The 26860-nt window shown below is 41.9% G+C and overlaps 1 protein-coding gene across 1 annotated transcript in view; it reads right to left on the reverse strand.

Annotated features, from left to right (window-relative positions):
- The window catches only part of STK24 (serine/threonine kinase 24), a 107267-nt gene that overhangs the window by 55558 nt on the left and 24849 nt on the right, over positions 1 to 26860 (reverse strand). Inside the window, exon 2 of the mRNA XM_075852414.1 lies at positions 17156 to 17386. Within this exon, the coding sequence (XP_075708529.1) occupies positions 17156 to 17386 (231 nt within the window). The remainder of the gene's footprint in view (positions 1 to 17155; positions 17387 to 26860) is intronic.

Here is a 26860-nt window from a genome sequence, read left to right on the forward strand (position 1 = left end):
GTTTTATTTAGTAAAAGTGTAAAAAAAAATAACACATACACATATATGGTATCGCCGTGATCGTAACGACTCAAACAATAAAGTTAACACATTAATTAAACCACCGGGTGAACAGCATCCCAAAAAAAAAAACGCTAAAAAACAATGGCAAAATTCCTTTTTTTCCTACCATTCCACCATAAAAAATAAAATAAAAGTTAATCAATAAGTCCTATGCACCCCAAAATACTATCAATAAAAACTACAGCTTGTCCCTCAAAAAACAAGCCCACATATGGCTACATTGACGGGAAAATAAAAAAGTTACGGCTCTTGGAATGCGGCGATGTAAAAACAAGTAATTTTTTTAAAAGGTTTTTTATTTAGCAAATATAGGAAAACATAAAACCTTTACATATTTGGTATCCCTGTAATCGTGCCGACCCATAGAATAAAGTTAACATGTTATTTATTCCGCATAGTGAACGGTGTAAATTTATAACGTGAAAAACAATGCTGGAATAGAGGTTTATTTTAAATTCTTTCCTAAAATAAAGTTAAAAGTTAATATATTATATGCACCCAAAAATTGTGCAATTGAAATACGCAACTCGTCCCGCAAAAAACAAACCCTTATACAGCTATGAGGACGGAATTAAAAAAAAGTTACGACTCTTGAATGCAACAGTGAAAAAACAAAAAATAATCCTTGGGTCATTAATGTGCAAAATGGCCTGGTCATTAAGGGGTTAAAACAAGACCCCAAAAAAACTGATCTAGCCTGAACTAGAGCAGATGGAAGTGAGGGTATGTTCACACGGCTTATTTACTGACATCATTCGGGCGTTGGACTCCATGGAAAACCAGCTCCATTTAACGTCCGTAATGGACGCAGCAAAAAGCGCCTGCACATGCCATTACGGCTGAAATTACGGAGCTGTTTTCTCCTGAATACAGGCCCGTAATTTCAGCCGTTATGGACGCTGCCGTGTGAACATACCCCGAGAGCTGCACATACTTCCAGCTCTCACTTCAACCCATGTTTCTGAAGGCTCAAGCTCAGGTTAGATCGCAGCTTAAAAAAAAACAGATTTTTGGTCTCTTCAATTCTGGTGATTTTAGGTAGCTGCAGCATGTGCATGCAGACATATGTATAACTGGCATGTAAGAACTCTGGATGGACCACACGTGCAGTTTTCTGCTTGGGTCGCATTTTTTGCCACAAATACATATTTTAATGCATTTGTTAAGAAAAATTTAATTTTGACACAAAATTGAATAACAGTGCCTGCGTGTATAAAGTGCTGAGTGGCATTATGACAATGTGCCAGCTGTCTGCTGTAAGAAAATATAGGGATTTAGTATGGTCTATTTTCTCATTCAGATTTTAATTGTACATGTGAAAAGAGTGAAAATTGTCCTGGCTAGCAGAGGTGCAAAATATAAAAACAAAAAACTTGGCAGTGAAAGGGTTAAACAATCTGAAACTGCGCTCATTCACCACAAAATTCACCTATTGTACACAAGTTACAATAGTTTTAGCACTTTCCTTCATTTATCCCTAATATCTCTAGAAGATGGATAAGTCACCGCCTCCCCAAAAATTCGGAGGCAGAACTTCACCTGATGGGGTGAAAAAAAATTTTGAAAAAATTTACAAGGCAAGTCGCCTGTGCCCATCAGAAAATGTAGTTTGCACCGAATACACGCCTAGAAAAATACATACATACCATACAAAAGTGCTATATCAGGGGGTTTTGTATGTATTAGGTATTTATGTCTTTATATGGGGTGTTTATATTTTTTGTTCGCACAAACCTATTTTAGAATTATATACTTTATTTAGCTGTACCCCTTTAACACATATATATGTTATATATTTATCAGTGAAATTTGTTCACGATTCCATAGATAATGGCTTTTCACCACTGCATACACATTGCCCACTTTGCCCTCTTTATAGATGGCTGCACTGGCGCTGTGCACCTGATGACCTCACACTCACCTGGGTTGGCTGGGTGGGGGCGTTCATTGATGCATCTGCAGCTACGCAGATCTGCGCATGCTGCTGATAGTCATGTGGGCTTTCATCTCCCTGGCAGCAGCGTGTTGATCATTCAGGCACCTGGTAAGAAAGTGATCAATCATAGGCTAATTTTCTTCCCTATATGTTGTCCAGCATTCCCTCACCTCACTACTTCCAGAGAAAGCACGCACGTTGGAGGTTGAGGTGAAGGACAGACGGAATATATAATCACATGACAAACCAAGGTCAGTATTGGCGGTGATAACTGTTTGGGGACTGAACCCATGCTGTGGATATAACGGATACACTGTATTTTAGAATTACTTATGTAATATGTAACTTATGCTAACAATCAACTGCAAAAAGACGAAAAACTCACATCTATGAAATTGAAGTGGAGAAGTTTGTTGATTCAAAAATAGAAATTATTCCCCAAAGGGGCGCAGACAGACCTTTTGCTACAACATTAAAATATAACTTGAAACTAATAAATATTAAAAATTTATATTTTAATGTGGTACGGAGGGGTCTCTCCCTGCCCTTTTGGTCAATCATTTTTATTTTTGGTGCTACCCATTGCGGATATAATACTATTGAGGTGTATGTATGCCATCATGGCTACATAGGTATATTACTAACAATCCTAGAAGTGTCTAGTTCGCTGTTTCACTCTTGTTTTTAAATGTCCCATGTGTATAGGCCAACTGGTACAACCATCAATAAATTGTGTTTGGAATGGAGGACGGACTGTTGCCGTGGCAACCATGCAAAGAATGGACAAGTCGTGAGTTTTACGCAGCGGACCCACGCGCGGTCTGTCTGCACGGTCCCATAGACTAATATACAGTGAAGGAAATAAGTATTTAATCCCTTGCTGATTTTGTACGTTTGCCCACTATCAAAGACATGAACAGTCTAGAATTTTTAGTATAGGTTAATTTTACCAGTGAGATATAGATTATATTTAAAAAAAAACTGAAAATCACATTGTCAAAATTATATATATTTATTTGCATTGTGCACAGAGAAATAAGTATTTGATCCCTTTGGCAAACAAGACTTAATACTTGGTGGCAAAACCCTTGTTGGCAAGCACCGCAGTCGGACGTTTTTTGTAGTTGATGATGAGGTTTGCACACATGTTAGATGGAATTTTGGCCCACTTCTCTTTGCAGATCATCTGTAAATCATTAAGATTTCGAGGCTGTCGCTTGGCAACTCGGATCTCCAGCTCCCTCCATAAGTTTTCAATGGGATTAAGGTCTGGAGACTGGCTAGGCCACTCCATGACCTTAATGTGCTTCTTTTTGAGCCACTCCTTTGTTGCCTTGGCTGTATGTTTCGGGTCATTGTCGTGCTGGAAGACCCAGCCACGAGCTATTTTTAATGTCCTGGTGGAGGGAAGGAAGTTGTCACTCAGGATTTGACGGTACATGGCTCCATCCATTCTCCCATTGATGCGGTGAAGTAGTCCTGTGCCCTTAGCAGAGAAAGACCCCCAAAACATAATGTTTCCACCTCCATGCTTGACAGTGAGGACGGTGTTCTTTGGGTCATAAGCAGCATTTCTCTTCCTTCAAACACGGCGAGTTGAGTTAATGCCAAAGAGCTAAATTTTAGTCTCATCTGACCACAGCACCTTCTCCCAATCACTCTCAGAATCATCCAGATGTTCATTTGCAAACTTCAGACGGGCCTGTACATGTGCCTTCTTGAGCAGGGGGACCTTGCGGGCACTGCAGGATTTTAATCCATTACGGCGTAATGTGTTACCAATGGTTTTCTTGGTGACTGTGCTCCCAGCTGCCTTGAGATCATTAACAAGTTCCCCCCGTGTAGTTCTCGGCTGAGCTCTCACCTTCCTCAGGATCAAGGATACCCCACGAGGTGAGATTTTGCATGGAGCCCCAGATCGATGTCGATTGACAGTCATTTTGTATGTCTTCCATTTTCTTACTATTGCACCAACAGTTGTCTCCTTCTCACCCAGCGTCTTACTTATGGTTTTGTAGCCCATTCCAGCCTTGTGCCGGTCTATGATCTTGTCCCTGACATCCTTAGAAAGCTCTTTGGTCTTGCCCATGTTGTAGAGCTTAGAGTCAGACTGATTAATTGAGTCTGAGGACAGGAGTCTTTTATACAGGTGACCATTTAAGACAGCTGTCTTTAATGCAGGCACCAAGTTGATTTGGAGCGTGTAACTCGTCTAGAGGAGGCTGAACTCTTAATGGTTGGTAGGGGATCAAATACTTATTTCTCTGTGAACAATGCAAATAAATATATATAATTTTGACAATGTGATTTTCTTTTTTTTTTTTTATATAATCTATCTCTCACTGGTAAAATTAACCTAGCCTAAAAATTCTAGACTGTTCATGTCTTTGACAGTGGGCACACTTACAAAATCAGCAAGGGATCAAATACTTATTTCCTTCACTGTAGGTCCGTGCGACGCGCGTGATTTTCGTATTATGAATAAGCCCTTAGAATGATGAAAGTGAAGTGAATGACTTTTCAGTTGACAGGTTCACACGGCGTGTATTTGACAAGTTTTTTTTGCGCATTTTACATGCCAAAAACCACATAAAAAAACGCTTGCTTACGCTTTTTATTTACATAATTGGTAGAGTGTGCTGCTAGTACATACAACGCGCTTTTTACACACGTGTTTTAAAAAAAACTGTTGGGTCAATGGGAAAGCGAGCCGTTAGTTTAATACGCAAGCGTTTTTAAAAAACGTGTTGCGTAAAAAAGAACAGAGGGTGGGGTTGTGTGTGGCGTAGTTGCATGTCTAGGGGGAACTGTGTGTGTGTGTGTGTGTGTATGGGGGGTGCTGGCCGCTGATTCTTCAAAACAGCTGATAAGCGGCTATGAAGGATCAGCGGTGTCCGTGCATACGCCACATGTGCTACACAGACACACACACTCAGCTCTTCTACACAGACACACTCAGCTCTGCTACATAGACACACTCAACTCTTCTACACAGACACACACACACTCAGCTCTGCTACACAGACACACACACTCAGCTCTGCTACACACACACACACTCAGCTCTGCTACACACACACACACACTCAGCTCTGCTACACAGACACACATACACTCAGCACTACTACATCTGACAAGCTTAGCTCCGCACACCTTCCACACTGACAATACATCTAGTGACAGGGGGGGCATCAGGGGGGAGGATCCATCGTATTCCTAAACCGCGGCATATCGCGGCCCATCTCCCGAGATTCCATCGATAGGATTCATTTTTATCACATTAAAGAGGAGTTTTTCCGTGCTCTGAAAAACTCTCCAGAACTGCCAGAACATTTCAAAGAAATTGCGATTTATCCAGACCTGTCAGCAGCTACTATGCTAAGGCGTAGAGAATATATGCCCCTAACTAAAATTCTACGAGACAAAGGAATCCTCTACAAATGGGGATTTCCGGTGAAGCTCATTGTCTCCAGAAATGGCAGTGTACATGTGTGTACTTCACCAGATGCAGCGAAAGAATTACTTCAAGAATGGGGGTTTATTACTTCACCTTCACAGAGCCCTCGACGCCGAGAAGATTCCTGTCCGGAGGTGATCACTCCATTGTGGTCGGAAAAAGTCAGCCGCCGATCCAGGAAAAGACCGGGAGACTGATATATAGATGATTATATTGTGTTAAATGTATAAGAGCTTCATTTTTCCTCGGTATTCTTGGTGGAAGGTTGTGGAGGTATTCATATTTGCCTAAGGAAGGGCAGGTCCTACTGGCGTTGCCTCCTATTTTTCCCTGAAAGAGGGAAATACTATGTTATTGTGTCACTTAAGCAATCTGTTAGATTGGAAAGTGTTTAGTTTGCTTTGTTTTATGTTTATTTTTCGGCCTCTCCCCTACTGAGAATACTGCTATACGCGAGACACTTCTACTTAGTCATAATGGGTCTTAAGTTTTTATCAATTAATGCACATGGTCTGAACTCACCTTATAAACGCTCTATGTTATGGAAGGAAGCAAGCAATTCTAGATGTGATGTATTATGCATTCAAGAGTCGCAATTACGTACTAAAGATGCTCATCTCCTTAAACACTCAAAATTTCCAAATGTTATTTCAGCTACCACTACTGTGATAAAAGCAGGTCTTACTATTGCAATTAAAAATTCGGTATTGTTCGAGAATATTGCGTCTTTAATAGACCCTCACGGCAGATATATAATTCTGGTCTGTAAATTGGATTCAGTTATGTATACTATTGTTTCTCTATATGCTCCTAACAAACGACAAATTCAGTTTATTACTAAAATTCTTACTAAAGCTAAAACTATGCAACAAGGCGGCTTGCTAATTTGTGGGGATTTTAATATTGTTATGCATAACAGATTAGATAGATCTTATCCAGGGAAGGGCAGAGGTTTAGATATAGAATCTTTGGTATCAGGGGAATACTTACATGATGTATGGCATTACCAACACGCATCTGAAAGAGATTTCACTTTCTTTTCGGCACCTCATAAAGCGTATTCCCGGATACATTTTTTTTCTTGGTCGATAGAGAGATTTTATTAAACTCTGAAAAAACTGACATTGGGGTTATTACCTGGTCGGATCACGCCCCCATATCCTTAACCCTGAAGGCAAAATATAGTCTGCCTCCTAGAGCCCCATGGAAACTGAACACATTTCTCTTGAAGTCTCGGCTTAATCAAGATTCTATACGGCCAGCGTTAATAGAGTTCTTTGAAATAAACTCTCCCTCTGCTACTCCAGAATTGGTGTGGTGTACTCATAAGGCTTTCGTGAGAGGTCTTTTTATACAACAGGCGGCTAGGACAAAGCGAGATAGGAACAAAGAATTGGATCTGCTATTAACAGCAATTAAGGTTAATGAATCCTTTGTGAAATCTAACCCTCCGCTGGCTACAGGCGAGATTCTTCGAGATTTACGAGATAAACTTCAGATCTTGAATTTATTTCAATACGATAAAAATGTTAAACGCCTCAAACTGAACTTTTATGCACAAGGGGATAGGCCTGGTAAACTTCTAGCGAAGAGAGTAAAAGTTCAAACAGCCAGATCAAAAATTCAATTCTTATCCCTTCCGAATGGACAAAAGGTGTGTGACCCTCAAAAGATTGCAGATTCCTTCGCAGACTATTATAGCCGATTATATAATTTGAAGGAGGACTCTTCTTTACCCCATGTTTCGCCAGACCTAATTAAAGAGTTCCTGTCTGAAATGAACCTCCCACAACTATCTGTGTCACAAATAGTTAGCCTAAATGAAGCAATTTCAGAGACTGAAATAAAAAGGGTAATGAAGGGTTTAAAACTAAACAAAGCTCCGGGTCCAGACGGGCTCCCTAATGAGTATTTTAAAATGTTTGATGAAGTTCTTCTCCCGTATATGACTAATACATATAACGAGTTGGTGGCCAAACAGTATCCTCCATCGGAAATGCTTCAGGCGATTTTGATAACTCTCCCTAAACCTGGCAAATCGACGGACAGACCAGAGAACTTTCGTCCAATTTCGCTGCTAAATAGTGATATCAAAAGTTTTTCAAAAATACTGGCGATGCGAATTAATGAGTGCCTGCCCTCCTTGGTCTCCCTGGACCAGGTAGGGTTTGTGAATGGCCGCCAAGCCAGAGATGGCACCAGACGACTATTAGACTGGATTCAGATAGCATATGATTCGTCAGAACCCACAGTCGTCCTTTCTCTAGACGCGGAAAAAGCATTTGACCGGGTACATTGGCGTTTCTTAGAAGCTGTCTTAGATAAATTTGGCTTTCACTCCTTTATTAAACAGGCGGTCCTCTCCCTCTACTCCAATCCATCAGCTCTGGTGTATACGTCTGGGTTTTTGTCCAAACCGTTTTTTATAAGCAACGGCACTCGCCAGGGATGCCCTCTTTCTCCCCTAATTTTTGACTTATGTATGGAACCCTTTGCGGAAATGATTAGAAAAATTGGTCTCTATGCGGATGATGTGGTTCTTATTTGTCAGTCGCCTATGTCTTCCTTAGCTGAAATAACTAGGATTATAGCCTGTTATTCTGAGATGTCATATTATAAACTGAATGTATCAAAATCCCTGCTAATGCCCATTCATATTCCTCCAATAATGAAACCGCTTCTCTCTAGCTTTAATTTTATTTGGGCAAATGATGGTATACCATATCTGGGTATAATATTGACTCATCCATCTATGGTTATGAACACAAATTATACGGCACTCCTCTCCCAATTAACGAAGGATTGTAATAGATTGGATACGTTTCAATTGTCATGGATGGCCAGGATTAATATAGTAAAAATGCTACTTCTGCCCAAATATTTATATTATTGTAGGACAATACCTGATTTAATATCGTCCTCGTTATTGTCACAATTACAAACGGTACTTATGAAAATCATTTGGAATAATAAGAGAGCGAGGGTAGCTAAGCATCTATTGTTTCAAAGGGGGAAATATGGAGGACTGGGAGTTCCAAACTTAAAAGCGTATAATGTAGCGGCCATTATAGACCAGATGAGACCAAGTTGGATTTCTTCTGAAGAGCCTTTATGGTCTCAATTAGAAGATGCAATGTTTCCTACATTAATAATGAAGCATTTTATGATAGCTACATATTTAGGGGCTAAAACACCACCTATGCCTTTGCGGTCGATGTCGGATGCTCTACAGGTTTGGGGAACATATGTCTGTAAAGAAAACTGGATCCATGTGCCATTGACTCAAATTCCAACCCAAATTATTGCACTCTTTCTCCCTCACATCTCGATTACTCCATGGCTGGAAGCTGGTCTTGAGTGGTTTTCTGATTTTTTTGAAGGTTGTACGTTTAAATCTTTTGAGAATCTTGCAAATACCTATAACATTTCCTCTAGATATTTTTTTCAGTATCTTCAAATGCGGCACCTAATGCAGTCCGTAAAGATTCCATCGGCTCCGGAAAGTCTTGGTGCCTTTCATAAATTCATGTGGGCAGGGTCAGGTCATGGCAAAGGTCTGACGTGTAGTTATGACCTTATTCTTAAGATGGGGAAAGGTGGGAAGGCAGTGTATATGAAAAAATGGGAGGGGGAATTGGGGACTTCCTTCTCAATTGAGCAATGGATTAAAGCATCTACATGGCCTTCTAAACTGTCCAAGTGTGTAAACTATATGGAATTAATTAAGAAAATCCATCTCAGATGGTACCTTACTCCTTCTAGGATGTTGCACATTTTTCAGGGGTCTTCCAGAATGTGTTGGAGGGGGTGCGGACTCACGGGATCTCTATTACATATGTGGTGGTCTTGCCCTATTATTGCTTCTTTATGGACAGATACATTTAATCTAATTTCAGAGCTATCAGATTCACAGGTTAATATCAATCCTCCTCTAGCAATTCTAGACATTTCGCTTGATGATATATCTCTTGACAAGAGACTGGTCACACACCATATTCTAATTGCTACTAGATTAGCTATAGCTCGGTCATGGAAGTCCCCAACTTCTCCCAGTATTTCTGAAGTTATTCGGAGGGTAAATATGCAATGTCATCATGAAACGTCATTACTCTCACAGGTTCATACTCATCACCGTACTTGGGTGTCATGGGAAAGGTGGGTACAATCTAAGTATTTCAAGTGAAGTAACATAATTGATTTCTTTAGGGGTTATCTTTCCTTGGAGGCACTGTTTATTTCCATGTTTGTATTTACATGTAACAATGACAGATCTCGAAATGTTTAGAGATCTTCACATTCCTGTTATGTTTTTGTGTTGGAAAATTCAAATAAAAAACTATTGAATTAAAAAAAGAAATACCCCCAAAGTGGTCTAAATATGTTGTCTGGACACATAGCAGTCTTTTAGACATTTGAACAGGGGTACATTTGTGTACCAGTTGTACAAGTTGTACCCCTGATCTAACAGTGGGTGTAGGAGGTCCCACACTATCTTCCCTGTTGTGGACAGTATGGGGGGACAATTTGGGGGCTGTATTGTCCTGTCCTTGCCCTCATAGATCCGGAAAGCATGTGTGTATCCGGTCTCAGACTCACACAGCTTGTAGACCTTGATCCCGTACCTGGCGCGCTTATTGGGCAAATATTGGCGAAATTTTAGTCTACCCTTGAAGTGCACCAGGGATTCATCAACTGAAATCTCTTTGTCGGGGGTGTAGATTTCGGGAAACTTTTGGGAAAAATGTTTAGGAGGGGCCTAATTTTAAAAAGTCTGTTGGAATTGGGGTCATCCTGGGGGAGGCATAGGGAGTTGTCACTAAAGTGCAAACATTTTTGGATTGCGTCAAAGCGGGGTCTGGTCATTGTATTGGGGTACAATGGACAATGATAAAGAATGTCCGTAGACCAGTAGGATCTCACTTTGGGCTTTTTAGTGAGACCCAAGTTGAGGACTAACCCCCAATATTTTTGCACTTCTGCACAATTAGTTAGTTGCCAACGATTGGGCTGGGCATAAAATGAGTTTGGGTGTTCGGCTATAAATTGGTGGGCATAGAGGTTGGTTTGGTCCACCATAAGCTCTATCAAATTGTCGGTAAAGAACAATTTGAAATATCCAATTACAGGCAGTCCTTCCGTCTGCACATGAATTCCTGCCACAGCAGTAAATTCTGGGATTTGGGGGGTGTAATTGGTTGGGGGTGACCAATCACTGCTGGAAGTACCAGGGTCAGGCAGAACGGCAGTTTCAGGGTCAGGCAGAACATGGGCACTAACCCTCCTGCGACTACGAGGAGGTTCCTCGCTGTCACTAGAGGAGGAGGACGAGAGAAAGAACTCTGGTTCCTCACCACTCGCTGAGTCCGTATCGGATGCGATCATGGCATACGCCTCTTCAGTGGTGTAACGCTTCACAGCCATTTTATTAATTTGTGCGTAAATATATATGTAGTTTATAGACACGTAGCTGTAACAAACCGTTGTATAACAAAGATTTTTTTTTTCATTTTTTCACACTAAAACACTAAATACTAACTAACACTAACATTGACACACTAAGTTTTTTTTAAAAAATTTTCACAGAAAACACTAAACACAAAAAAATTATTTTTTGTTTTTGTTTTTTTTTATAACACGAAGTACCACTTACTAACTGACACGAACGCTGACTAACTGACAAGTGACGAGACTGACAGTGACGGATTGACACTAACTGACAAGTGACAAGACTGAGTGACGGATTGACACTAACTGACAAGTGACGCGACTAACAGTGACGGATTGACACTGACGCTACGGAATGACACTAACGGACGCTACGGATTGATGCTGAAGCTATGGATTGACGCCAACTGACGCTACGGATTGACACCAACTGACAACTAACGCTATAATGCTACGGATTGACGCTTAACAAATTGGATGAAAAAAATAAAATAAAATCTCCCTTATACACTGGGAGGTGTGTGGGGTCACACGCTAGGAACAGGGGAGAGGGAAATTAGGGGTTGATTCTGATTTTAACTTTGTGTGGGGCACACAACACGACACAGGCTCCGATCTCTCCAACTTCTCTTCACCAACTAAGAGATCAGAGCCTATGTCCGGTATTTTTCACCTGCCCTGGGTGAAAAATGCACTGTGATTGGTGGGTTTGAACAGACTCACCAATCACCACTGCTATTTGTCCATTGCCGGTCACATGGGGCATGGGACAGGGGGGGTTCCATAGTAACTGTTTCCGGACGAATTTCAAGTCCAGAAACAGTTTTCAACACTTTATTTGCAGAGGCGATGTACTCGGTGGATCTGTCAGATCCGCCAATTACATCGATCGCCGGCATTGGACCGCTTTTACAGGTCCAATGCCGGTGACTGGGGCATGTTAGCTGTCGGGGAGGGGGTTTTACCCACCCCTTTACCCAAACCCGGCTGTTCAGACCCACCCATCAAGGCAATCGTCGGCAATGGCCACTGCTATTGGTCCATTGCCGGTCACATGGGGCATCGGGCTGGGAGGGGGGGTGTCTATAGTAACTGTTTCGGGACTAATTACAAGTCCCGGAACGTTTCTTTACACTTTATCTGAAGAAATGATGTAACCGGTTACATCGATCGCCGGCATTGGACCGCTTTTACGGGTCCAATGCCGGTGACTGGGGAGTGTCAGCTGTTGGGGACAGCTGTCCTCCCTGTTCCCGGTGCACACTGCCACCGACAGTGTGCACCGGGAACCACTCAGTAACTGTACGTCCTTGTGCGCTAAGATACTGGCCGCTGGGACGTGCAGTTGCGTCGTGGTGCGCCTAGGGGTTAAACTTTTTTCAATTTTAGTTACATCATTGCAAACACGAAAAATCAAGAAAAACAAGTGGAAATGGTGATGGGAGGGGTTAATTAAGCGCAGGGCCAAAGGTATGTTCCCCCTTTTAAATTACTTCATAATCCATGAGAAGTCCATTAGGGTAGAAGTTGTAATGGTGTCCTCTAGGCGTGCGTCTTTCTAAAGAGTGGCTAGTGAGGTCTCCATAGTCACGCAAACCCAGCGCACGACTCATGGATGTAATATTTGGAAGGATGTGGAGACCCTAAGGGTATGTTCACACGCCCTATTTACGGACATAATTCAGGAGTTTTACGCCGAATTACGCCTGAAAAAACGGCTCCAAACATTTGCCCATTGAATTCAATGGGTCTTACAGTGTTCTGTGCAGACGAGGTGTATTTTTACGCGTCGTTGTCAAAAGACGGCGTGTAAAAAGATGCCCGCCTCAAAGAAGTGCATGTCACTTCTTGGGACGTAATTGGAGCCGTTTTTCATTGACTCCATTGAAAAACAGCTCCAATTACGTCCGTAATGGACGCCGCAAAAAAAACGCGTGCACTTGTTAAAACGTCGGAAATTCAGGAGCTGTTTTCGTCTGAAAACAGCTCCGTAATTTCAGACATATTTGGTGTTGCCGTGTGAACATACCCTTTAAGAGGCTCTGTCACCAGTTTATCACTTCCCTATCTCCTACCTAATCGAATAGTCGCTTTAATGCTTAAAACTCCTGTGTTTTTTGTTTAAAAAAATTTAAATTATTTCCAAAGTTATGTTCTTTTCTAGACTTATGTTAATTTTGTCTTAACCTCTTAATGACGAAGGACGGATATATCCGTCCTGTGAAGGTGTTAGGCGGGATTCACACGACCGGGTCGTTCCCGAGCCCGAGTGTCGGCCGGTAAAATCGGCCATTTTTCCCGGCCGGTTTGCATTAAGTTTTGCATCCGTGCCGGGCCGGGCAGATCTGGACAGTGACTACAGCGGCAACTCCTGAAGGGGAATCCCCATGTGTTCGAGGATTCCGCTTCAGGAGTTTCCCCTGATGTCACTGCCCAGATATGGACAGAGACATCAAGCGCTCTGTCCAGGAGCGGAATCCCCGAAAACACGGGGATTCCGCTCCTTCAAGGAGCTAAAGTGCGGCTAGCACATAGCAGAGCGGGGAGATACCTCCCCGCTCTGCTATAGTGGCGTCGCTACAGTAGTAGCAGCCGCAGCAGCAGCAGCTGCTAGCGGCGCCATCGAAGGTGTCGCCCGGCCAGGGCGCTTTTAAAATAAGCAGGGGAAGGGAGCCAGTGCAGTGCTCCCTTCCACCTGCTGTACACCCCGGCCCTGCCACACAGTGTACAGCGATGCCATTCGTCCAAATGGCATCAACTCCTCCTCCTCACATGCACTCTGCGCTGTGAGGAGGAGGAGATAGAGCGCAATCGCCGGAAAACCCGGCCATCACCCGGGACACATCCCGGTGATGGCCGTGTATTACCCGGCCCCATTGACTTCTATGGGAGCCGGGCGGCCGGGTACCCGGCCGAAAATAGAGCATGTCCTATTTTTTGACGGCCGGTCTTCCCGGGCGTCAAAAAATCGGTCGTGTGAATAGCCCTATTAGGGGTCTATTATTCCTAATGCAGCCGGGTGCTGGCCGATTTATGAACGGCCGGCACCCGGCCGGGAAAACCTGCCGTGTGAATGAGGCCTTAGTTCCCGCTAAAGGACAGATATATTCGTCCTCTGATCGTGTGGATACTGCCAGTGCACCCACATGATCAGTGGCAGGAGCACGGCTGTTATACACAGCTGGGCTCCTGCCACAACTGTTGGAATTGGAACGAGCTACGATTCCAGCAGTTGCTCAATAGCAACAGCGGCATCTAATGTATTTGACAGAGGGAGAGAGCTCCCTCTGTCATCCCATCAGCGTCCCCACAAACAAATCGCGGGGCGCCGTCGAATTTCCATGGCAGCCGGGGGCGTAACTAAGGCCCCCAGGCCTGCCTTCAGCATCTGCCAGAGGCATGGCCTAAGAGGCATGGCCTAATAGATTGCCTGTCAGTTTTAAACTGACAGGCAATAATGCTTTGGTAGACTAAGTATACCAAAGAATTATATAAGCGAACAGCAGATCGCATGGTGAAGTCCCCTGGTGGGACTAAAAATAAATAAAAAACAAAAAAATGTAAAAGCAGTTAAATAAAGTTTATGAAAAATAAATAAAAAGTATTACAGTCAAAATAAAATAAAACCACATTTTTTCCCCCAAAAAGTGGTTTTATTTAATAAAAGTGTCAAAACAAATAACGCATACACATATGTGGTATCCCCGCGATCGTAACAACTCGAACAATAAAATTAACACATTCATTAAACCGCTGGATGAACGGCGTCCAAAAAAAAACCAAAAACGACAAACTTCTCTTTTCTCCCATTCCCCCCATAAAAAATAAAATAAAAGTTGATCTATAAGTGCTACGTACCCCAATAGTACAAATGGAAACTACACCTTGGCCCGCAAAAATCAAGCCCACATACGGCCACATTGACGAAAAAATGAAAACGTTACGGCTCTTGGAATGCGGCGATGCAAAAACAAGTACATTTTTCTAAAAGGGTTTTTATTGTGCAAACGTAGGAATATATAAAACCTATACATATTTGGTATCCCCGTAATCGTGCCGACCCATAGAATAAAGGTAACATGTTATTTACGCTGCATAGAAAATCAATGTTGGAGTAGCTGCTTATTTTCAATTCTCTCCTAAAATAAAGTTAAAAAAAAGTTAATCGATATATTATATGCATCCAAAAATGGTGCAATTTCAAAATACAACTCGTCCCGCAAAAAACAAGCCCTCATATGGCTATGTCGACGGAATAAAAAAAAAGTTCTGACTCTTGGAATGCGACCATGAGAAAACAAAAAATAATCCTTGGTCATGACCGTGCAAAATGGCTTGGTCATTAAGGGGTTAATGGCCAACTGGGCGTTTTGTTTATTTTTACCATGTGGTCGTTGTATAGAAAACTGTATGACACTGACCCATCAGCGTCATACACTTCTCTTCAGTCCAGCCCAGCGTGATCTCAGCTAAAATCGCGAGATCCCGAAGTGACGTCACTTATTCCCACAGGTCCTTCACCAGAGCAACGGAAAACGGACCAGACATCGCCTCCAGCCGTGCCAGGACCATTATCCTGCTCAGCAGCAGCTCCACAGCTTGGTAAATTGGTGATACAAATATGCAATTAAATTAAAATACTATCAGTGAAATAAACAGAGATCAAATTTAGTCACCAGTCGGCCATACTTCTTGTGGTCTGAAGGAAAGTATACATTGTGTGTTAAACATGTAGACGTAATCCTTTTGTTGAATCTAACCCATGAGGACCACCTCACCCGAGGACAAACTAATAACCTAAAAAAAACAGCTCCTGAATTTCAGACGTTTTTGCATGGACTTGCGTTTTTCGCGGCGTCTTTTACGGACGTAAATGGAGCTGTTCTTCATTGGATTCAATGAAAAACGGCTCCAAAAACGTCCCAAGAAGTGTCCTGCACTTATTTTACGCGCCGTCTTTTGACAGCGACACGTAAAATTACACCTTGTCTGAACAGAACATCGGAAGACCCATTGCAAGCAATGGGCAGATGTTTGCAGACGTATTGGAGCCGTCTTTTCAGACGTAATTCGAGACGTAAAACGCCTCCATTACGTCTGAAAATAGGTTGTGTGCACATACCCGAGAAAAGAGCTAGAAAGAAAAAAAAGGGGATGAGGTCAAAAGGTAAGGACATACGAATTTCTATGCCAAAGCGTCTGGCTAGACGAAACCTTACATTAGCCAAGTAGGGAATAGGGGTACCTGAATTTTAAAAAAAAATAGATCAGGGAAGCCACGTGTAAATAACCTGGTCAGACCTATCTTGGTCTTCAGACATAAGTGACTTTATACGCCACAACAGATTAAACTCGGTAATCCACTCCCTGACTGTGGGGGTCTCAACCGATTTCCAATACCTGCGAATGACTGTGCATGCTGCAGTCAAAAAATGGCGAAGGAGTCCCTTCTTAATGATAGCGATATGTCCTTCTTAATGTTACCAGTTACTTGAAATTGAATGTCAAAAATAGCCTGCCAAAAAGGCTGAAATGTAAAGCACAACCACCATACATGGAGGATAGTACCAACCTCTGTGTTGCAACGCCAGCACTTACGGTATATGCATTTTTTTTAATGCCTAACCACAATAAACTGCGATGATAGGGCATTTTGCAATTTAAATTAAGAACACAGCATGACTTAAAAACAATGCGGTTTTTGGTCAGATTGTATGAACCACATTGTTGGTCTAAAAAGTCCCCACATACAGTGTACCACTTATGCTAACACAGGATATCACAGGAACAACTGGAAAAACTGGGGGAGATTTTTTAAGACTGGAGTTTCATATGCCAGTCTTAATTTGAAGCGCGACGGAATAAAATTTGCCAAATGTATCAAGAGGCGCACGCTTCTTATTGAATTTGGCGCACCTTGAGCTGTCTCAAAGCCAGAAAATAAAATCTACGCCTGCTGAAGTCGCAAATTATAGCGGAAATATGGCGTGCCCCATAATTTGAGACTTTGATACTAATGAATTGACAACCCCCCCCCCCCCCCCCAAACAATAGTTATTTAGGAATCTCTAGAGATTTCCTAGAAAGAATTCCCAACAAACATGTGAAGGACATACAAACTCCATGCATAGGTACAACCCCCTAGCTAGAAGTACACAATGCACATTCCTGGAAAGTTAAGGAAAGAATTTTCTCAATGAAGGTATACAAATGAGTATCAATAAAATCAAGATAAGCAATGTTATACTACTTACCTTAAGATAGGACCCATAATACTTCGTTACATACGGACTATCACACTGGCTTAGCACAGTAATTTCTTGTTGAACATCTTCTATTTCATCTTCTGCTTCTTCAAGATCTATAATTTTTATTGCTATAACTTTCTGAGTCCTATTGTCAATCCCTTTAAAGACTTCTCCAAATGATCCTTTGCCAATCTTCTCTAGTTTTCTGAAAAATTCCTCAGGGTCTGCTTTTAGATTCTAGGGAAGAGAAAAAGATCAAGGTATTAAGAAAAGACAAACATAAAAAGCATTATATGTTGAGAGAGGTTAACTCCCACTGCCCTTCTGCTCTGTAAAAGTAAAAGGAAATAGAGTCCGATCAAAAATTTGCCAGGACTGGACCCACAAATGCAGGAGTGGATTTTACAGAGAAGGGGAGGACGGGGAGAAGGGGACATTACCCTTTACCCCCAAAACTGCAAAGCCAGGGTTTTTTTGTCTTTTCTTTTTTTTATTGGCTGTTATCTATTGGATTTATCCAATAGATAACGTCTGATAGCGCCCACCACTTCTCCTCAGCAGTAACGTTCTGACACCCGGAGATAAAGAGCGCCTGGAACTGCTAATGAGGAGTCAGAAGCAGTATCTGAACTTGGGTATGAATTTTGGAGTCTAGTTTGCAGTCTGAATTATCGGGTCTGGGGTAGGAATTATGGTGTCTGGTCTGCCTGGGAGCCAGAATTCGTTTTGGGATCTGGTCTAGATTAAAGAGGTTAACCTGGCTTTATACAAATTTTAATTTCTAACTGCAAACGGTGTCATTTAGCGGAAAAGGGTAAGGCTGGGTTCACACGACCTATTTTCAGGCGTAAACGAGGCGTATTATGCCTCGTTTTACGTCTGAAAATAGGGCTCCAATACGTCGGCAAACATCTGCCCATTCATTTGAATGGGTTTGCCGACGTACTGTGCCGATGACCTGTCATTTACGCGTCGTCATTTGACAGCTGTCAAACGACGACGCGTAAATTGACTGCCTCGGCAAAGAAGTGCAGGACACTTCTTTGCAACGTAATTTGAGCCGTTCTTCATTGAAGTCAATGAAAAGCAGCTCAAGATTACGGGCGTCAAAGACGCCTCGCATAATGCGAGGAGCTTTTACGTCTGAAACGACGCAGCTGTTTTCTCCTGAAAACAGTCTGTCATTTCAGACGTAAAAGACAGTTCTCGTGTGCACATACCCTAATACTCAACTTATAATTCAATGCCGTTCCAGCGCCACCAGTCACCCATCGGTCTCTGTTTACGTCGGCTGGAACTGTGATGTCCCAAATGGGCACGTGACTACTTCAGCCGATCACGGACTACAGTGGTAATGTGCCATATACAGTATGGAAAGAATATATATATTTTTTAAATGTGAGGGTGCATGTGCACAGTTGAACATGATGAATGCAGCATGACTGTCGATCAGAGCAGTTCTCAGCTCGGAAACTTGCTTACCTATCGGCCGAATACCTGGCCCCCCACCTGATCACTAGTAATATGAATAAAAGGGAAACCAAGCTTAATCCAGCAATTGTTAACCAAGATGCTTGCATTGGCGCCAAACTACCCTGCCAGCCATCACCAGACGTTATCAGCTGGAACCTGCGTGTCAGAAACACGCAGGACCAGCATTCAGCTGAGCCGTCAGTACAGCTGACCTGACAGAATCGGCTTTGACGGAACAATACAGCTTCTATGTATACAGGATACATAGAAGCTGTATCTTAAAAAAGTAAAAAACATTTTTTAATAAAAATCTATTTAAAAGTTCTTTAAAATCAAATAAAACTTTGATTTAAAAAAAAAAAAAAAACCTTTCCAAAAGTGTACATAGCTTTTAACCCTTTAGTGACCAGCCTATTTTAAACCAAGCTATTTTTAAAGTTTTTCCATCGTCACATTGATTAACTTTTATTAACTTTTTTGGGGGGGGGGGGGGATAGAAAAAAACCTGAAATTTCGCCACTCTTTTTTGCAGTCTAAATCTACGCCATTTACAGTGTGGTGTAAATAACACAATAACTTTATTTAGCAGGTTGATACGATTGCAACGATACCAAATTTGTATAGATTTTGTATGTTTTACTGCTTTTACACAGTAAAAACACTTTTCTTTCAAAATTATTTGTTTTTGTGTCTCCATATTTGAAGTCATAACTTTTTTATTGTTCTGCCGATGCAGCTGTATGAGGGCTTTTTTTTTTTGTGGGACGATTTCTAGTTTTTATTAGTATCATTTTGGAGTAGATGCAACTTTTTGAGCACTTATCAAATTTTATTAAGGCAGGATTCACAGAAAACAGCAATTTTTCCATTGTTTTTTATTTTATTTTTTTACGGCGTACAACGTGCGTGTTAAATAATGTAATAGCTTTTTTACTAGTCACACTAGGGGACTTTAATATGCGATCATCCGATCACTTTTATAATGCACTGCAATACGGACAGGCATCTGCTAGGCCATGCCTCTGGCATGACTTAGCAGGCATTTACAACGGGCAGAACTGGGGGCCTCTATTAGGCCCCCGGCTGCCATAGAAGACACAGACACTCGGCGATCTTATCGCCGGGTGTCGGTGGGATGAGAGGGAGCTCCCTCTCTCTAAAACAACTCAGATGCGGCGCTCGTTATTGAGCGCCGCATCTGAGGGGTTAAACGGGTGAGATCGATACTGATATCGATCTCACCCATTCGAGCAGGGATGCCCCCAGCCCTCCGCAATCTCTGGTAAGGGAGATTTAACGGCTCCCTGCTCTGTTTATTTATTCTGATGCAGCGCCGTGAAAAGGCCTATGCATCGGATAAAGCCTGTTAGTGGCCGCCGTGAAAAGGCGTATTGGTAGTCACTAACGGGTTAAAAGGGGTTTTCCAGCCGTTACAAATAGATGGCCTATCCCCAGGCAAAGGCTGATGGGTTGGGGTCCGACCCCCGGGACCCCCGCCAATCAGCTGTTTTGAAGGGGCCGCAGCTCCTTTTCTCCATTGAAGTGAATGGGAGAAGAAGGCTGAAATACCTGTAAATCGCCACTAAATGTGTGTCAAACATTCATACGAGCGCTGCGGCCCCTTCAAAATAGCTGATCGGCAGGGGTCCCAGAAGTCGGACCCTGACCCATCAGCTATTGATGGCCTATCCTTAGGATAGGCCATCAATTTTTAATCGGCTGGAAAACCCCTTTAAATTTATGATACGTCTCAAGCTTATTATCAATGACTAACATCTTTAATAAGCTTGAGACATTGATTTGTTTGTACCCAATATTAGGGCACGTTCAGACGTGACGGAATTTTGCCGCTGCAAATGTTGGTGCAGATTTGGGCCAATTACGCAACGAATCTGCACCAACATTTGCATATTTCACAGGTAATTCAGACGTTGCAGATATCACAGCGGACTTGTCACAGATTTCAGTTTTTGCATTGCAAAGGCCGAAATCCGCTTCTTCCGCACAGTTATTTTCTGCAACGTCTGAACTTACTTTCCTCAAAATGTATAGAAACAAATGTAAAAAACGGCTGCTGCAAAATTCCACTGCGGACTGTCCGCAGCGGAATTCAACATCAATTCTGCCACGTGTGAATGTGCCCTTACAGCCCCACAACAATATATTCCTGAATGATAATCCATTTCTAGGAATAGAAGATACAGGGACTTAAATCTGTCAGACATGTTAATGAAATGCAAATGATAAAAAAATGGAAACAAAATATTCCAAACATCTTAATTTATTCAGTATCGAGTATCACGCACAGAAATACATACACTTACACGCCTTGGCATGCTATCAATGAGGTTAATAATGGTTGTCTGAGGAATGTTATGCCACGCTGAATGCACTTGGGCATGCAAATCATCAAGATTGGCTGCTAGCAACTCCCTTTGCAATTGCCGACCAATGACGTCTCAGGTGTGCTCAATGGGAGACAAGTCTGGAGACGCTGCAGGCCATGGTAGCACGTTTAGATCACAAAGGCTGCTCATAGTAGCATGAGCAACATGCGGCCTGGTGTTGTCCTGTTGAAAAACGGCATCTGGGACACTTGGAGTAATGGCCGTACCACTGGCTCCGTGACCAAATCAATGTAACGCCCAGCTGTTAGTGTACCTGTAATGAAGACAATAGGGGTCCGGCTACTGTACATTATGCCATCCGGCACCATAATCCCGGGAGTAGGACCGGTGTGACGTTCCCTTGTGAAGGTCTCTCCATGGTATTGCCCATGTGGTCTCCAGACCAATCTCTGGCTACCATTGAATCCAAGCCAAAAGCGGGACTCATCGCTGAAGAGGATAGACCACCATTCCAGCCTCCATTGCCATATTTCGATGCACCATGATAGCCTTTGAAAACAGTGGCGTGTGGTCAATGGAATACCTGTAGCAGGACATCTGGTGTGTAGCCCAATGTCGTGCAAACATTTTCTGATGGTTTGTGTCGACACTTGTAGCCATCCTAGGCTTGGGATGTGACATCTAATTTCACTTGCAGTACAGGATGGATCACTATGCGCCATTCTTCCAAACAGACGATCCGACCGTTCAGAGGTTTGCCTCCGCGCACCTCTTGCTGTCATCCCAGTTTGTTGTAGTTCGCCTAACCTTCGGGACGCACAACGTTGAACAGTGCTGACATCTCGGCATAGGCACATAGTGATCTGCCATAGTGATAAACCAAGGTCTCTCACTTCAAGGATTCTATCCCTCTCAGTTTGCGTAAAGTGGCGATAACTGGCACGTCGACAAACAGGAGGCATCGCATAATCATCCCACACCACTTGATCCGATTTTTAGAGGTTTCATGTAGCTAAAAAAAAGCAACTTTGCTTTCAATCAGGCGTTTATGCCATTTCCACATGCCACAGATTGGAGCTAGGTGCTTGAAAATCGGATGAAGGCAAAGGGTGATCACACTAAATATTGATTTGATTTAGATTTCTCTTCTGTTCATTCACTTTGTGTTTTGATAATTGATATTTTTTTTTTTTTAAAAACCTATTAACACTTCTTTTTTTGAAAGCATTCTTACTTTGCAAAAGCCTTAGGCAGTTGTGGAAAAATCCTGCACAGTACTGAAAATATATGTGCACTATATGGACAAAAGTATTGGGACACCTACACATTATACCTAAAGGAGATTTTACGAAGTTCCATTCTAAATCCATAGGCATCACTATGGAGTTGGTCCCCCCCATAGCAGCTAAAACAGCTTCCACTCCTCTGGGAAGACTTTCTGCAAGATTTTGGAGTGTGTCTGTGGGAAATTTGTGTTAATTTATCCAGAAAAGCACTTGTTAGGTCTGATGCTGATATTGGGCAAGAGGGCCTGGCTTGCAATCTCCATTCTGGTTCACACCAAAGGTGTTCGATGGGGTTGAGGTCAGGGCTCTGTGAGGGCCAGTCAAGTTCTTTAAAACCAAACTCACCCAATATGCCTTTATGAACCTTGCTTCGTGCACAAAAAAGGGCCTTCCCAAATCTGTTTCCACAAAGTTGAAAGCATACAATTGTCCGAAATGTCTTGGTATGCAGAAGCATTAAGATTTCCTTACACTGGAACTAAGGGGCCTAGACCAACCCCTGAAAAACAACCCCATAGCAACATCCCTTCTCCCCCAAATTTTACAGTTGGCACAATGTAGTCAGGTACGTAACTTTATTCTGGTATTCGGAATACTCAGACGCGTTCATCAGACTGCCAGATAGAAAAGTGTGATTTTAGCACTTCAGACAACACGTTTCCACTGCTCCAGAGTCCAGTGGCGGCGTGTTTTACACCACTCCATCTGACACTTGGCATTGTGCTTGGTGATATAAGACTTGCATGCAGCTGCTCAGCCATGAAAACCAATGCCATGGAGCTCCCGGCACACAATTTTTGTTCGGATGTTAATGCCAGAGGAAGTTTGGAACTCTGCAGTTATTGAGTCAGCCGAGCGTTGGAGACTTTTATGCACTAAGTACCCTAGCATTCGGCAACCTCGCTCTGTAACTTTACGTGGCCTGACACTCGTTACAGAGTTGCTGTGGTAAACGCTTCCACTGTGAAATAATACCACTCACAGTTGATCGTGGAATATCTAGGAGGGAAGAAATTTCAAGAATGGCCTCTTTGCAACTGTGGCATCCTATTTACAGTATGACGCTCAAATTCAGAGAGCACTTTAGAACGACCCATTTCTTCACAAATGTTGGTAAAGGCCAACTGCATGGCTAGGTGATTGCCATATGTGTATAAAATCAATGGGACTGATTAAAACACGTGAATTCAATGATAAAGAGGTGTGTCCTAATACTTTTATCCATATAGTGTATCTATAATGGACTTTTTTGTGGGGCTGTCAGTCCAGAACGTGCTTGGTAGTAAAATTGGGTTGACTAGCTAGGATTCCAAATTAACCCATAGTGGTGCAGAGATGTGAAGTGCGATAACAAAGAGCTGAGCTACCTGGGCTGTTTTAAAGTATTTGAGGAGATGCGGTACTGAAAGTCCCTCAAGTTTCTGATAGAACATCATTTTTCTCTAGATACATGAGGTTTATTCGACTCAGATAAAGTGAAAAATACATTTTTACAAGTCATTAATATCTGTGATTTTAATAGGTATAGGTAGACATCTAAAGTAATATCAAATACAAGTGAGAGGTCATCCTGATTGCGTTTATGCGCCAACCTATGAGAGGGATGGGTAGTCCCATTCCTTGAGGTATGTTTTCAGTTTCTTAATCCCTCCAGGACCCAGCCATTTTTTGGATTTTCATTTTAATTTTTTCCTCCCCACATTTAAAAAGCTATAATTTTATTTTTCTGTCATTATAGCAATATGAGTGCTTGTTTTTTGCGGGACAAGTTGTCGTTTTTAATGGTACCATTTGTTGTACCAAATAATGTATCGGGAAACTGGAAAATAATTATTTGTGGGGTGGAATAGGAAATAAACAGTGATTCCTCAATCTTTTGAGGGGTTTCGTTTTTACGGCTTTCACCATATGGTAAAAACGTCATGTTAACTTTATTTTACTGGTCAATACGAATACAGCGATACCAAACTTATATCATATTTTTTTTTATGTTTTACTACTTTTACAAGGAAGATACTAATTGTTAAAAATAAAATTAGTGTTTTGTCGGCACATTCTGAGAGCTATAACTTTTTTTATTTTTCCATCGATTGAGCGGTATAAGGGCTTATTTTTTGCGGGGCTAGTTGTAGTTTCTATTGGTACCATTTTGGTGACACTTTTTGATCACTTTTATTAATTTTTTTGTGAGATCTGAAGTAACCAAAAAAAAAAGCGATTTTTGGTGTTTTATATTTTTTTTATTTTTACACCATTCACCGTGCGCATTAAATAATGCCATAGTGTAATTTTTTTTATTTTTTTTTATTTTTTACATTACTTCAGAGAAAAAAAGGCGAAAAAGGTTTGTTTTTTTAACTTTTAATTTGTTTTACAACACTAAGACCTTTATTTAAAGAGGCTCTGTCACCACATTATAAGTGTCCTATCTCCTACATAAGGAGATGGGCGCTGTAATGTAGGTGACAGTAATGCTTTTTATTTAAAAAAACGATCTTTTTTCACAACGTTAGGAGCGATTTTGGTTTATGCTAATGAGCTTTCTTAATGCCCAAGTGGGCGTACTTTTACTTTCGACCAAGTGGGCGTTGTACAGAGGAGTGCATGACGCTGACCAATCGGCATCATGCACTCTTCTCCATTCATTTACACTGCACTAGCGATATAGTTATATCACTATGTGCAGCCTCATACACAAGCCCTAACATTACTACAGTGTCCTGATAATGAATACACATGAAATCCAGCCTGGACGTCATGTGTACTCAGAATCCTGACACTTCTGACTCTTTTTTTGTGAGATTCCGGCAAGTGAAACCAAATCTCGTTTAGCTCCGTGATCTCGCGAGATTTGGTTTCACTTGCCGGAATCTCACAAAAAAAAGAGTCAGAAGTGTCAGGATTCTAAGTACACGTGACGTCCAGGCTGGATGGTCATGTGTATTCATTATCAGGACACTGTAGTAATGTTAGGGCTTGTGTATGAGGCTGCACATAGCGATATATCTATATCGCTAGTGTAGTGTAAATGAATGGAGAGGAGTGCATGATGGCGATTGGTCAGCATCATGCACTCCTCTGTACAACGCCCACTTGGTCGAAAGTAAAAGTACGCCCACTTGGGCGTTTAATGTAAACCATTAAATAAAAAGCATTACTGTCACCTACATTACAGCGCCCATCTCCTTATATAGGAGATAGGGCACTTATAATGTGGTGACAGAGTCTCTTTAAGTTTGTTTTTTTTTACACATTTTATTCGTCCCTCTAGGGGACTTGAACCAGCTATCGTTAGATCGCTGGTACAATACACTGCAATACTAATGTATTGCAGTGTATTGTAATTTTTAAAGGCTCCTCTTCAGCCGTGCCAGAGACACGAAATTAAAATAGATTTTGGGGGGATTGCACCATTTGATTTACACAACATGCCTAACACTTCGAAGGTGCAAAATATTCGTTACTGTGACACAAACAATAATTAAGACAAAAAACTAAGAACGTTAATGTGCATAAGTATTCACCCCCTGAAATGTAGTACTTTGTGGAGCCACCTTTTGCTGCAATTACAGTTGCAAGTAAACGAACAACCAACCTACAATAAGCTCTAAACCAAACCAAAGGTGTAAAAAGTGTCCCTAAGATACAAGTAGACAACCTATACGCAAACAAAAAAGGAGCATAGCACCTGGAGAATCATATTCAAAAAATAGAAAATCTTTATGAAGTATTAATACAACGCATAATGACACAATACGAAGTATAAAAGATGGACCATACACGAAGAGATAATCAGATTAGGTAAGATGTTAAATAACCAATGGTCTACAGAAACAACCCAGCATCAGCCAATAACCACTAGAATTCCCCACAAAAGACAAAACATTATCAGAAGGTAATAACATGCCCAAAGATAATGAAGTAAAGATAATAAATCTCAAAGGGTATATCCAGAGTATTAGGATATCTACTATATATGAATACAAAAAATTATATATAGAATATATAGTAAATACAAAATATATATATATAAGTCTACATGCCTTGCAGACACATACATGGTAAATAATGAGGTGACATACAAGAGACACAAGCCTAGAACCACAAAATGCTATGCTCCTGACAAAGCCGGTCTGTAGGGCGAAACGCACGTCGAGTTGTTTTTCTTGCCTGTACCTTACGTTGCCTTTCCCGCTCCCCACTATGTCTCAGGTTATGTGTTCACTACTGCCATGTTCTATTTCTGAATAGCAATTTGTGATTCTCAGTCTTTGTCTCTTGTATGTCACCTCATTATATAGTAGGGATGCACGATGCATCGAAGCTTCGATACTGTGCATCCCCAAACGGTTCGATACCATTGTTGCATGTATTTCGATACTAAGCTGTGCGGCTGTGGGATACAGTCATTGCCCCGCTCCTGAGTCCTGACAAGTGCGCGCTGTCAGGATGATGCGATGCGGCCAGCGCTGCACTAATGAGCGGCGGCACTGAAGACAGAACATAGCGGGCGCCCTGCAAAACACCCCCATGTTGTCTTCGGTGCCTGCGCCGCCGCTCATTAGTGCAGCGCCGGCCGCATCACCTCATGCTGACCGCGCACG

This window comes from Rhinoderma darwinii, chromosome 2, assembly GCF_050947455.1.
Source record: "Rhinoderma darwinii isolate aRhiDar2 chromosome 2, aRhiDar2.hap1, whole genome shotgun sequence".
In the NCBI taxonomy this organism is placed as follows: domain Eukaryota; kingdom Metazoa; phylum Chordata; class Amphibia; order Anura; family Rhinodermatidae; genus Rhinoderma; species Rhinoderma darwinii.